At 46.1% G+C, this 15306-nt stretch overlaps 1 protein-coding gene across 1 annotated transcript in view; it reads right to left on the bottom strand.

The window, feature by feature from the left end:
- Window positions 1-14179, bottom strand: part of LOC126234282 (cytochrome P450 315a1, mitochondrial) — a 177981-nt gene extending 163802 nt beyond the window's left edge. Inside the window, exon 1 of the mRNA XM_049942972.1 lies at window positions 14160-14179. Within this exon, the coding sequence (XP_049798929.1) occupies window positions 14160-14179 (20 nt within the window). The remainder of the gene's footprint in view (window positions 1-14159) is intronic.
- Between the last annotated feature and the right edge of the window lie 1127 nt (window positions 14180-15306).

Below are 15306 nucleotides of genomic sequence, written 5' to 3'. Positions count from 1 at the left end.
TATTCTACAAACGGAGACTGCTGCTGTCTGGCTGCCGGGTGACGTAACAAGTCGCTGACCAATGAGAGCGCACTAAGCCAATCTGGCATACCTTTTTTATTCTATGTTCCTTGGTATTTACCTTAATAATGTTCAAAAGTCATTATATATATATATATATATATATATATATATATATATATATATATATATATATATATATAAAATCTCAATTCATGATATCCAGTATTACAAATTTACTCTTTCTCGCGGACACACGTCCAGATCGTCCGCTCTTAAAATTCTGCCATCTCCTTCCCCACATCCACCACGGCTGGCGGCTCACCTCCAACTGCGCAACGCTACGCGCTGTTCACATCCAACTGCCCAACACTACAATAGCGAATATTCCAACAATGCAAACCAGCCACAGACTTCACACGCACAGTCAGTGATTTTCATATAGAGCGCCACGTGGCGTTACCAACATAAAAACCTAAAGAGCCTACTTACAGCTGTTACCACAAATTGCAGACAAGCAGCGACGTCCCATTATCACGTGCAGTAGGCTATGCTCATTCCACAGATATTTATACTCTATGATTAAAACCAAAGATCACAACGAGAGATGTTATTTGGCAAGTAATTAATGATACTTCCCTGTTGAGGATCTTTTCGTTCTGTTGTTACAGCTACAAAAAATGCGTGTTTTGTTCACCACACATGTTTCGATTTCTTGAGGTAAAGCATCATCAGTAGTGGTGATTTCCGCTTGATTTCTAACCTACATCGGGAAATGCCACTTGCTAGCACATCGTTGATGAACACGACACAGCCAGGACAAAAGCACCGCACGCGCAGAGATGCGAGCTGGAGCTAGCGCCACAGAGCCACCACTCGCGCGGCTGCCACCAGCACAACGGGCGGCGCTGACGATGAAGACATCGACTTCGCCTCGGCCACCTGCCGGCCGAGTACGATCCGACAACGACCGGACGAAATCGGACAGAAGCCTACTCCCACGACACAAGAACAGCTTTCTCCCGCTTGGTTATAGATCATCGTGCATGTCTGACCTACAAGTCAACAGATAGATGTTCTAAATTGCAATTGCTATGTACTGAGAAGTTTATCTACGATTATTTGCACTTGGCCATTGGGGGCCTTTCTTGTCTTACATTACAAGCGCTTCAACAAGTCACAAACATAAGTAAAGCTTTTTAAATCACTTGTGCGACTTTGTTACGAATTTGTTGGAGTGTTGTGGTAACTTCGTTCTTCTGTCCTGTAACCTGACCCTGGGGACAGAGGAGTAGTTGTCTCAACGGCGTACTGCACCAGAAGCCGTTCCACGAGCTCACAAGCTCGGCCTACCGCAACCACAGTGGCAACTCGCCCTCCACAGCTGCAGTGATGAGGCCTTTACAAGACTGCCGACGAGGCTTACAAAATTTTTCTTCTTTGGACACCGTATAAAAACAAATAGAAATCAGTGTAGTGCGAAAAACTGTACTGTGCAAGGCACAGAAAATGCATAGTGCTGCGGAGCAAGTAAAAATTAGACTACAGCTATCAGTGTCTAAAGCAGAGAAAGATCAACGGTGTGCTATCAAACGCCGTTTCCGAACGTAGGCGAGAAATCAAGCGGAAATCACCAACACTGATGATGCTTTACCTTAATTAAGCGAAACACGTCTGCTGAAAAAAAACACGCATTTTTTTGTAGTTACAACGACAGAACGAAAATACGCTCAAGAATTGTAAAGCAACCATGGACGACATAGCTAGGCAAACGAAGATCTTTCCTTCGTCGGGTACCACGGTCATACAGAATTTTTTGAAAGAAATTTCCGCCAGTTGACTGTTAATTGTTCATTTATTGCACACAATGGCGATTTCGGTTTTGTAACCATTGTCAAGTAGCTGCAGAAATGTTAAGAGACAGGTCAGACATATTTTAACATTTCAGCACGCACTTGAGGGTGGTTACAAAGCTCAAATCATGATTGTGTAAAGTAAATGAACAATTAACAGTCAAATGGGGGAATTTTCTTTAAAAAAATAAATGTACGGTGTTCCTAATTTACACATATAAAACGATTAATTAAATTCGCCTCCTGCAAGAAGTAGATAAAGCTCTTAAATACAGGGACGACTAACGAACCGCTTGTAGCAGCGGCCAGTTGCACGTCGCCCACGTTGGTTCTGATACGAATCCAGTACAACATATTTGGTGTACGCTCGAAAGAATGGTCAGAAAACATGAAACACGAAGTAATACTGCTCTGAAACAATAAAATACTACCTCAGATACTACCAAAAAACTGGTTCATTCCATGCCAAACGGGTTACGAGAACTGATACACGGAACAGGAATGACTACAAAGTATTAACATTGTCATTGTATTTATGTTTCCTTTGTACATATCAGTACTTCTTTCCCACTATGTAAAGCCAGGTGGCACAGAATGTAAAGTGGGCATGTCATTTTGATTTTTGTGAGTTATCGGTGTGCACTTCGGAAACAGAGCAAGTTACGTTAATGTTAAACAATCTGCGGTCTTGTTGTGGTACAGTCTTTGCTTCTGCGCCATGTGATACAATCTTACAAGGGGAGGCCGCCAATTGTCAATTTCAGATTCGATTCATACTACGCATAATAAAAGCTCATGGCCAGAGGTGTGATGTGGCAAAGCACCAAGATGCACTTCTCAGCCGTTGTCGAGAAAATCGACAGTTAAAAGAAACCGTTGTGGTGGAATACTCTCTACGATTAATAGTATTCCATAGTGTCGTGGCGCAGCGGTAAGCGCTCGGGTTTATAATCCGAAGGTCGCCGGATCGAATCTCGCACCATGCAAACCATGTACTTGGTGCCCACGTTAGAAAGTGTGGGCAAGTAAACATAGTGTTGCTACGAGCGCCATCTAGTAGCCGCAGAAACAATTAGGCTACTGTACATTCAAAATTAGACACATGAAATTGTGATGCAGCTGATTCAGGCATAACGTAAGCATTACATATTTATCTGCTTTAAATAGAGAGAAAGTTTCTCTTTAGATTATTATTAGTACAGAAGGCAACATTGCAGTTGTATTTGTTGCGAAGCATGCGCTGAATCTGATAGGAAATGAGTCCTATGAAAGGAATAGAAAGTGGGCACCTCAGCCTTGTTGCAACCCTTGTCCACAGTACGAGCAGCCCTTAGCGGCTCGCCATCTCACAAGTGTTCATGACGTCGCCTTTCCGGCTTTGATCTTTTTTAATATGTGACTTATAAGTACTGCATCTTTTCGAGTCAGTACAAACTTTAATTTTATTATTGTACTATATACGTAATATGTTTTAGAACAGTCAGTCTAATTCTGAAGACGAAGCTCATAGTAGCGTCGAAACCAGGTCAATTTTGACTTAATATTTGTGACCGAGGGCTTATTTGTTACAATATAAATGTGACACGGTCACTGAACCTTGGCAGCTATGTTCAAAGTTTTCAATTGAGAATGTGTGGGACCAGCTCGATCGGGCTGCTGGCGGCATGGACTGTCATCCTAGAAACCTGGTACAGCGGGCCGTGGCGCTGCAGCCAGCGTAGCTCCACGTCCCAGCCACTGCCTTCCAGAGCCTCGGTTACTCTCTCCCTGCACGTCTCTCGGCGGTGCGTCCTGCAGAAGTTGGCTATTCAGGCTTTTGGCGGGTGGTCGCATTACTGTGAGTGGACCGTGTACCTGTACACTCTACAGACCACTCTGAAATGCAAAGCAGTTTTGAAGGTTTCCTCCAGCTCCATTCACGTTTTGGGTGCAGTAGGAATGACTGCTTAAACGCCTCTGTGCTCTCTGTTATTAGTCTAATCTCGTCTTCAAGAGTCCAAAACTAGTGTATCCATTTGAAGAAAATATAACTGTAAACTTACTGTCGGACTAAAATTGTGAGCCGAATCAAGATTGGTCACTTTGGAAAGCTGAACGGCAGGCTTTCTCTCTGCAGCCACTTTTGCAGCGAGTCATGTGACGGATATCAACAAACTGGTACAGCATACTCTTGATACTATTAAACATGCTGCAGCAGCAACGATGCCCTACTGCTGAGACTCATCACGGCGACAGCAAGTGCCATGGTGGCCTGAAGCTATAGCCACAGCCATCAGGGAACGCCGCAAGGTGCTTAAACGGCGCAAGTGCCATCCCTCTGGATAATTTAATAGTTTTCAAGAGAATCTGAGTGAAAGTGCGGTTTGTCATAAAAAAGCAAGCAGTAGTGTCGGACGCAATACGTCTCAACTATGCAGCCCCACACCCCATCGTCCCAGTCATGGACTAAACTCAGCAGGTAGAAGTCTAACAATTTTTAGCATGTTGCGGCCCCCTCAGCAACAGTGATAGACTAATATATTTAAAAATCCGCCTCAGTTGCGGAAATTTTGTGGTCTGTGCCCAGGTTTTGCCTACAATAATCTAGCCTTCTTCAGAAGTAAGGCACAGTCAACATTAAAAATTAAAACCTATAGTACCGTGGTACCATGTCCAATTAAAACTACTTAACTGAAGTCCAGCCCCGGCATCACTTCACCACTCGGTCGGTTGCCAGCGGAAACTTCGTTGGCTTCTGAAGAAGGCTAGATTGTTCTAGCCGAAACCTGGGTAAAGACCAGAAAATTTTCGCAACCGTGGCGGATTCTTTAATATATTAAATTCAGCCGCATTTGCGGCCATCCACCACCCACAGTCGTTCCTGGCACTTTTGTCAATGGTAACATCTGCACTGATCCCGTGGTTTCCGAATGTTTTGCAAAAATGGTTCAAATGGCTCTGAGCACGTCCCCTAGAACTTAGAACTACTTAAACCTAACTACCCTAAGTACATCACAAACATCCATGCCCGAGGCAGGATTCGAACCTGCGACCGAAGCGGTAGCGCGGTTCCAGACTGAAGCGTCTAGAACCGCTCGGCCACTGCGGCCGGCAAATGTTCTGCAGTGAAGTTCTGCATGCAGTAATTACCAGCCGATTTCCTGTCCCAGAAACCCCTTATTGAGCGCCATCTGCTATCTTCCCATGCACACGGCTCTATATCATACATTGTCCCTTCCAGTGAATGGGAGCTTCGCAGTGCTTCGGCAGTGTCGCGATACGGCCCATGGACCCGACAAAAATCCACACCCAAATGCTCAAACATCTTTGCGCCGACAGCAGGAAACATATACTCAGGCTTTTCAATCGCATTTGGTTGGAGTATTTCTCTCTAAAGGTCGGGAAGATCTTATTCCTGTCCCGAAAGCGAGAAAGGACCAACATATTTTAATGTCTCTGACGAATGGGTTGTGTAAGCTATTCAAACGAATAGACAACTATCGTCTTTGTTGGTGCCCCGACACTGGAGAGCATATATTACGTTTCCAAAGCAGTTTTTGGGCTTTCCAGTCCACCACATATCCCCTGGTTCTTTAGGAATACATAGGACGCAGTGCTTTCGTGCATCGCCAACATCTGATGGCTGTGTTCTTGACATATAGAAGGTATACTATACGAACTGGGAACATCACATCCCCTGTACAATGCATGAGTGATGTTTCCATGGCAGTTTAAACAGTTTTATCCAGGATTTCCTGTCACCAATTTCTTCGGTTGCGGATAGGTTCGACTCCCAGCAATCACAATGTACAGAAAAATGTATTCCCTCTGGAGTTGGGTCTGACTGTAATGCAGTTTATCGCCAGCAGTGGTATCATAAATACAGTGGGCTCAACAATCTCTGTCACAGTAAAAGGAATATCTTTGCCGCTACTATGGTGGTGGTGGTTAGTGTTTAACGTCCCGTCGACAACGAGGTCATTAGAGACGGGCCGCTACTATGGCTCTGCATGATTGCACACCACTGAGTGGCAACTTTAGGGGCTCTCTTCAGAGGCCCTGAACCGTGGCCTTCAATTATCACCAGCAAGACACGACTTACGCCTTTATTGTCGACTCCTGACTGTAGACCTGCATCCAGAAATTTGTCTTGATGACCTGTTACTTGAAATCGCAGAGACTTTCCAATTCTTAGGTATTTTATTTGACCACAAGGTAACTTGGCTGCCACATGTCCGCCACCTCAAGGCAACTTTCATGAAGAACCTGAATGTTCTGTTTCTACGTCTACATCTACATCTACGTGATTACTCTGCTATTCACAATAAAGTGCCTGGCAGAGGGTTCAATGATCCATCTTCAAGCTGTCTTTCTACCGTTCCATTCTCGAACGGCACGCGGGAAAAACGAGCACTTAAATTTTTCTGTGCAAGCCCTGATTTCTCTCATTTCTCCCTATGTAGGTGGGTGCCAACAGGATGTTTTCGCAATCGGAGGAGAAAATTGGTGATTGAAATTTCATGAGAAGATCCCGTATCAACGAAAAACGCCTTTGTTTCAATGACTGCCACTCCAGCTCACTTACCATATCTGTGGCACTATCTTCCCAATTTCGCGATAATACGAAACGAGCTTCCCTTCTTTGTACTTTTTCGATGTCATCCGTCAGTCTCACCTGATGCGGATCCCACACCGCACAGCAATACTCCAGAATAGGGCGGACAAGCGTGGTGTAACCGGTCTCTTTAGTAGACCTGTTGCACCTTCCAAGTGTTCTGCCAATGAATCGCAGTCTTTGGTTTATTCTACCCTCAATATTATCTATGTGATCGTTCCAAATTAGGTTATTTGCAATTGTAATCCCTAAGTATTTAGTTGAATTTACAGGCTTCAGATTTCTTTTAGTACTCATGTGAATAACTTCACCCTTTTCCTTATTCAGGGTCAATTGACACTTTTCGCAACAAACAGATATTTTATCTAAATCATTTTGCAAGTCATTTTGATCATCTGATGACTTTAGAAGAATGTAAATGACAGCATCATGTGCAAACAATCAGAGACGGTTACTCAGATTGTCTCCTATGTCGTTAATATAGATCAGGAACAATAGAGGGCCTATAACACTTCTTTGGGGAACGCCGGATATTACTTCTGTTTTACTCGATGACTTTCCGTCTATTTCTACGAACTGTAACCTTTCTAACAGGAAATCACGCATCCAGTCGCACAACTGAGGCGATACTCCGTAGGCACGCAGTTTGGTTAGATGACGCTTGTGAGGAACGGCGTCGAAAGCCTTCTGGAAATTTAAAAATATGGAATCAATTTGACGTCCCGTGCCGACAGCACTTATTACTTCATGAGTATAAAGAGCTAGATGTGTTTCACAAGAACGATATTTTCTGAAACCGTGCTGACTATGTGTCAATAAATCGTTTTCTTCGAGGTACTTCATAATGCTCGAATACAGTATATGTTCCAAAACGCTACTGCAAAAAGACGTCAGTAATAATTGCTAAATATGGAGCTACTGCAGTATACTCTGAGAGGAACCTGATTGGTATACAATCTGGACCGGAGGCCTTGCCTTTATTAAGTGATTTAAGCTGCTTCGTTACACCTAGGATATCTATTTCTATGTTTCTCATCTTGGCAGTTGTTCTGGTTTGGAATTCAGGAATATTTACTTCGTCTTCTATGGTGAAGGAGTTTCGGAAAACCGTGTTTCATAACTCTGCTTTAGTGGCACTGTCGTCAGTGACTTCACCATTGTGATCGCGCGGTGAAGGTATTGATTGAGTCTTGCCACTGTTGTGCTTTATGTATGGGCCAGTCTCTTTGAGTTTTCTGCCAGATTTCGGGAAAGAAGTTCGTTGTGGAAATTATTATAACCATCTCGCATTGAAGTACGTGCCATATTTCGAACTTCTGTAAGACTTTGCCAATCTTGGGGATCTTGCGTTCTTTTAAATTTGGCATGCTTTTTTCGTTGCTTCTGCAACAACGATCTGACCCATTTTGTGTACCGTGGGGGATCAGTACCATCACTTATTAATTTATGTAGTATATATCTCTCAATTGCTCTCTATACTATGAAAATATTCCACAACTTTTCTACACTACATGATCAGATCGGAAGGTGTGAAGACTGTCTCTGAAGAAGGCGTTAAGAGCATATTTATCAGACTTTTTAAGTAGATATGCTTTGCAATTGTTTTTGATGGTTGTAGGTGTTACGGTATTCAACCTAGCTACAACTTCTTCGTCACTCCTCTTGGGGCGTGGCCCACGGAGTTCTGAAATTAGCTTACGCCTTATTTGTAGGAAGCACCACCTGTACTCAGTCTGCCAGATCCTGTTCATCAGAATGGTGTGCAGTCGGCAGTGGGGGCCTTCTGAATGAGCCCTGCTGACAACCTCCTGGTGGGAGCCAGTGTCCAACCGCTGCAGGTTAGAAGACAGCAGCTTCTGGCAAGTTATGCAGTCACAATGTGTCAGATGCCTACCCACTCATGTCACCCAAGTCTGTTCCACACTCAACAGTTCAGACCGTTTGCACATCCTCCGTAACCGTGAAGGCCAGCTGGGATCCGACTCGATATTCTACTGAAGGACCTCCAACAGCCCCTGTTAGTCTGTGTTTCTAAAGCTCCTTCTCAAGATCCCCTGCCGATTCGTCCCTCTGTCAGGTGTTTGGGACGTATGACCTGAGGTGTGAATAATCAGTTAAGGCGGGTGTGCCCCCGACTGTTTGGAGCCACCAGTTGGATGGAGTGCACCATCAGGGACGCTGGCAATCATTGGGATTTTCTCGCAATGAGCTAAACATCTTCAGTCAACGGCTACGAAATGTAAATGGAATGAGGCTAATGATTCAAGGACCCTCCCGGCTGCACCACGGTACCATGCGGTTTCATTTACTGAAGATGGTCATCCTTCGCTACAGTAAATCCGGTTATTATTATGAAAGCTTTTGGTGCAATTGCACTTTCTTATGGAGGACTACTTGAGATTCTCAAGCACAACAATTACTTTCAGCATTGCTTCTCCATGGCTATCCTACTTGTGCTGAATTCTTCCCATGGTGTTATTTCCATTATGCTGCTCGATGGTCTGACAGAGGCAGTAAACCGAACGTACCTCTCTCACCAGGTTGTCATTACTGCCCGTCGGATGGTGAAAAAGGTAGATGCACCATAAGTGCCCACATGCACTCTTCTCACTTTTGATAAAGTGGTGCTTCCATCGAAGATCAAAGCAGGCTATGAGACGGTAAATACCAAACCCGATGCACTGCTACCAGTGTCAGCGTTTCAACCACACTCGAATGTATAACCTGTGGTAGAGATGCACACGAGGGCGATTGTCCACCACCTTCTCCCCACTGGGTCAACTGCAACGGCGCCCATGCCCCGAGATCGTCTCGTTTCTCGATTATCGGACCGTTCAGGACATCTGGGTAAAGGAAAAAGTACCTTGTCCAGTCAATCGCAAGTTATTGGCTAGTTGCAAACCCTGTGTTCTACCATATGGCACTTACACTACTGTTCTTGCTCCATCTCGCTCCACGAAGGACATAGCGATGCAGACATACGACCTCGAATTCAGTTCTGAGGTTGTGAAATCGCCTAGCGTCGTGGTAGCATCGCTGTCTCCTCGTCCAACTGTGCAACACGGCATCAAACTTTCGCCTCACGTGGCAAAGTCACCAGCTACATAACTGGCAGGCTGGACAGGACAGAAGGAATGCTCCCATGAAGACTATATGTGTCGTTCCAGCCAACCAACATCTGAGTCTTCCTCTGATAACCCGAAGGGCTCAGAGGCAAACAGTCTTCTCATTCGCTGACTCTAAGATCCTCTTCGACACAACACCAGTAGTTTTTCCGCAATGAGCACTGTAGGCCGACAGAAAGAGAATGCCGATGCTTCTGTACACCTCATGGAGCTAGATCCTCCTGTCTCTATGCCCTGTAGCAGCGAGTCTTCCAAGGCTGGCACTCGGCAGTCGCTGAGGTGACGCCCCTTCATTTTTCCTCGTCGTGACTCCAATGGAACGTCCGTGGACTTTGATCCAACAAACAGGATTTACGCCTGCTCTCAGAATCGCAGTGTCAACTTGGACTCTGCCTTCAGGAAACCAAATTGCGTTCTACTGACCACTTTGAGCTCTTGCACTTCTTACCGATCAGTTTGGTCTCCCCCTGAGGTTGGCATTTCCTCTCATGGGGAGTCATGCTGTTCATACAGGATGACGTTAATCTCTCTGAGTACCCAGCTTCAAGCTGTGACAGTCCGCATTTTCCTTCGCCCTTGACCTTTTCCCTTTGTGCTGCTTACATCTGTCATTTGATGTCACCAGGGCAGGCTTCCTACAGCTTATTGGATAAGTCCCTCACCTCTTTCTGCTGCTCGGTGACTTTACTGCACACCATCCCCTTTGGCGTTCTCCCAGAACATGTCATAGAGATTCCCTTTTGGCTGAGTTTCTCAGCAAACTTAAACTCCTCTGCCTTAACACTGCAGACCCATGTTCCTTTGACACTCCACACACCTATACCCATTTGAACCTATTCTTCTGCACTGCCCAGTTTGCCCATCATATCGAATGGTTCGCTGACACATACTTAACAAACATTTCCCATGTGCTATCCATTTGCTGACTCCCACCTCAACCATGAGCACACCCGAATGACAGCTTTCTAAGGCCGACTTGAGGCTTTGCTCCTCCCTGGCGACCTTCATTTCCCCAGTTGGTTCAAATGGTTCAAATGGCACTGAGCACTATGGGACTCAACTGCTGAGGTCATTAGTCCCCTAGAACTTAGAACTAATTAAACCTAACTAACCTAAGGACATCACAAACATCCATGCCCGAGGCAGGATTCGAACCTGCGACCGTAGCGGTCTTGCGGTTCCAGACTGCAGCGCCTTTAACCGCACGGCCACTTCGGCCGGCTCCCAGTTGAGATGGGCAGGCAGTACATCTTACAAACGTTATCCTTACCACCTCTGAATGTTCCATTCCTCGCACTGCTTCCTGACGTGCTCAATGCGTTTTTAATCGTTATCCTACGATGGAAAACTGCATTCATAGTAAAAAGTTGCGTGCACAGTGTCGTCGAGTTCTTAGGAACAGTAAAAAAGCTAACTGGATTTCATTAACTAGTTCTTTTAACAATTCCAGACCCTCTACCATCATTCGAGCCAACCTCGAATGGCTCTCTGGGACGAATTTCCCAATTTCCAGCCTGAGAGAAGCAGACGATGTCATAGTGGACCATATTGTTATGTTCATTTTGCGCAGATTTCGAGCTTCTCCCACAGTCATCCTGCCGTCCTTCCTTGGAAACGAGCGTAGAGAGCTTGGGCAAGAGTATTCTCTTCTCTGTATCGTGAGTGCTACAATGCCACCTTTACTATGAGGGAGTTAGACCACGCTCTCAGTTAATCCCCATCCTCCGGCCCAGGGACAGACGCTGTGCACATTCAGATGTTGCAGCACCTTTCTCTTGCGGGCGGGAGCTTCCTGTTTCATATGTAAAAGCACATCTGGGCAGAGGGCACGTTTCCCAGACGCTGGCGTGAAGCCACTGACATACCGACACCTATGCCTGGTAAGGACGAACACCTTCCTTCTATCTACCGAACCATTTCCTTCACCAGCTGTGTTCGCAAGGTAATGGAATGTATGATTCATGCCCAGCTGGTGTGGTGGCTCACAATTCACTAACCACTGCACAGTGTAGATTTCGAACACGCCACTCCACAGTTGACCATCTCGTCATTTTTTCCACCCATGTCATGAATGGTTTTCTGCGGAAATCTCAGACAAAGGCCGTATTTTTCGATTTCAAGAAGGCCTACAACACCTGCTGGAGGATTGGTATCCTGTGCACTCTCTACACGTGGTACTTCCGTGGCTGCCTGCTCCATTTCCTTCAGAAATTTTTAAGACTTTCAGGGTACCTGCAGGTTCTGCCTTGTGGGACACCTTTATCCAGGCAAACGGTGTACCTCAGGGTTCCGTCCTGAGCGTCGTCCTCTTTGCTATCTTCATTAACCTTATCATGGTCCATCTCCCACCGGGCATCTCTGTCTCCCTTGTCGCTAACGATTTTGCCATCTACTGCAGTTCTACACGGACTCAGCTCATTGAGCGGCGTCTTCAGCGATGTCTCGATCGTCTTCACGCGTGGAGCATCAATATTGGCTCTCGTTTTTCCACTGACAAAATCGTTTGTATGAATTTCTGAACATTGGTTTCTTCCACCATCTTTACGTCTTGGGCCTGTTGCTCTTGCCTGGTAGCTCACTGTACGTGGTCCATAAATGTCCTACATGTGCTGAATGGTACTTCCTGGGAAGCAGATCGAACCACCCTCCTCCGTTTGTACCAGTCCCTTGTCTGTTCGAAAACAGACTATTATTGTTTCCTTCACGGGTCTGAACGTCCACCCTTGTTACGTCATCTTACTGCTACTCACCATCGTGGCATCCATTTGGTCACAGACGCCTTTTACATTAGCCGAGTTGAGAGTCTGTATGCAGAAGCTGACAAAGTACCACTGTGACTCTCTCCTCAGCAGATCAGATACACACGCCGTTTGTCTGAAATGCGTGTGGCTTCCATCTTTTGTCTCCTTCTTCGATGACTCCATTGATCGCTAGTATGGGGTGCGACCGTCTTCTCTGTTATCTCCTGGAGTTCATTTTTGGTTCTTGCTCTGGAAGTTAACTTCACGCTACCTGACACTTTCCCGTCTGTGTGAACCCTTCACCAGCTTGGCTTCGTGGGGCGGCCCATGTTCACCTTGGCCTTCATTCGCTTCTTAAGGACACTACTCAAGCCTCGCTCTATCGCCTTCAGTTTCACGACCTTCGCACGGAACTTGGCGATAGTACCTTTGCGTACACTGATGGCTCTCTGACTGACCGTGGTGTCAGGTATGCTTTCGTTATTGGCAGCGGCGGTTTTCGGTATCGGCTTCCGGAACACTGCTCAGTATTTACAGCGGAGGTTTTCGCCCTGTATCAGGCCATGAAGTACATCCAGCGACACAGGCTTTTCAATTGCCGTCTGCTCAGATCCTCTCAGCGCCCTTCTAAGCCTCTGCGTGCTGTACACCGTCATCCCTTAGTGCAACGGCTCCACGAAGACTGTCACTTGGTCACTCTTGATGGGGCCGCTGTGATGTTCATGACGGTTTCTGGTCACGCCGGTCTGTCAGGAAACGAGGCCTCTGACGCTGCTGCCACGGCTGGCTGGTTTCTCCACACCCTTCGATGATCTCTGTGTTGCCCTCCGTCAGCAGATGGTGTTAATTTGGCATCACCAGCGGTCCTCCCTTCTCGGCAACAAGCTCCCAGCGGCTTCGACGACCTCTCTCGGCCCTCTCGCCGTGAAATCATTTTAGCTGGGATGCGTATCGGGCACTGTCTTTTTAGCCATTGGCATTTGCTGTGGTGCTCCCCCACCACTTTGTATTCATTGCGCTCAACCTTTGACCGTCCGCCATTTCCTGACGGAATGCCCTTTTTTTTCAACACCTTCTTGTTTGTGTTTGCCACCTGAGTTGTCGGCCGTGCCGGCCGATGTGGCCGAGCGGTTCTGGGCGCTTCAGTCTGGAACCGCGCGACCGCTACGGTCGCAGGTTCGAATCCTGCCTCGGGCATGGATGGGTGTGATGTCCTTAGGTTAGTTAGGTTTAAGTAGTTCTAGGGGACTGATGACCTCAGATGTTAAGTCCCATAGTGCTCAGAGCCATTTGAACCATTTTTTTTGTCGGCCGTTTTAACGAACGACGCACACGCTGTCGACCGCGTTTTACTTTTTATCCATCGTAACAGTATGGCACAGGACATTTAATTTTTAGTTCAGTACCACCGTTTGTCTATGGCGTATTTTATAGACCTTTCTCCCTGTTTTTAAGTGTCTCCTCTTCCGTCGGTTGAGATTAGCGTGTAGTCGTTTTTAACACCCTTTTTTCTTAGTGTTCTACGGTTCTGACATGGGCTCGTACGGCCCTATTTGTTTTTTGCGTCCTAAAACAAAACAAAACTCATTCATTCTCGGTTGCGAATGAACATCTGAAGAGTGCAACATTTCTGGTATTGCTATGTTACGACGAATCAGTTCTTGCGTCATATTTAGGTCCTGATGCGGGACATAATGCTTCGAAGTAGAACGTTTGCAAGGGTATCATATTTAAGAAATCCAATAAATTTTCATGTTGTCGCTCTCAGTTGCATTACAACTAATACTGCAGTAAATACCGATTTCGGCTTGGCTCACCCATTCCCAAACCACACATCTTTACCAACCGTAACACCTCAAGCAGCATGGTGCCAAAAGGCACGAACTGCTTCATATATAAACTCAGACTGTGATGAACATATACTCAGTTGTCTGAACTGACTAATGATCCAACGAGCCACTTGAACAGGTCATGAATTTTACTGTTCAGTCATCAGATATTCTGATGCGGGAAGGACATACTTAAACACTAACAGAAATAAAATTGAGCTCAAACAAAGTTCAGGAATATCAACACTGACAACTCGGGATGGGATCTACACTGTGACCAAAAGTATCCGGACACCCCCAAAAACATACGTTTTTCATATTAGGAGCATTTTGCTACCACCTACTGCCAGGTACTCCGTATCAGCGACCCCAGTAATCGTTAGACATCGTGAGAGAGCAGAATAGGGCGCTCCGCGGAACTCACGGACTTCGAACGTGGGCTGGTGATTGGGTGTCACTTGTGTCACAGGTCTGTACGCGAGATTTCCACACTCCTAAACATCCCTAGGTCCAGTGTTTCTGATGTGATGGTGAACGGGAAGGGCCACGTACAGCACAAAAGCGTACAGATCTAACCTCGTCTGTTGACTGAGATACTGCCGACTGTTGAAGATCCACTGCAAGTACTACGACAGTTAGGCGGGATGTGAGAAAACTTGGATATCATGGTGGAGCTGCTGCTCATAAGCCACACATCAAGCCGGTAAATGCCAAACGACGCCTCGCTTGGTGTAAGGAGTGTAAACAATGGACGACTGAACAGTAGAGAAACGTTGTGTGCAGTGACGAATCACGGTACATAATGTGGCGATCCGAAGGCAGGGTGTGGGTATGGCGAATGCCCGGCGAACATCATCTGCAAGCGTGTGTAGTGCCAAAAGTAAAATTCGGAGGCTGTGGTGGTGTGGTGTGGTCGTGTTTTTCATAGAGGGACTTTCACTCCTTGTTTTGCGTGGCACTATCACAGCATATTGATATTTTAAGCACCTTCTTGCATCTCACTTTTGAAGAGCAATTCGGGGATGGCGATTGCATCTTTCAACACGATCGAGCACCTGTCCGTAAGGCACGGCGTGTGCGGAGTGGTTACACGACAATAACATCCCTGTAATCGACAGAGTATTGACCTGAATACTATAGACCTTTGGGATGTTTGGGAACGCC

This window comes from Schistocerca nitens, chromosome 1 (assembly GCF_023898315.1).
Source record: "Schistocerca nitens isolate TAMUIC-IGC-003100 chromosome 1, iqSchNite1.1, whole genome shotgun sequence".
Taxonomy (NCBI): Eukaryota; Metazoa; Arthropoda; class Insecta; order Orthoptera; family Acrididae; genus Schistocerca; species Schistocerca nitens.
This window is presented reverse-complemented; position numbering and strand designations above follow the sequence as displayed.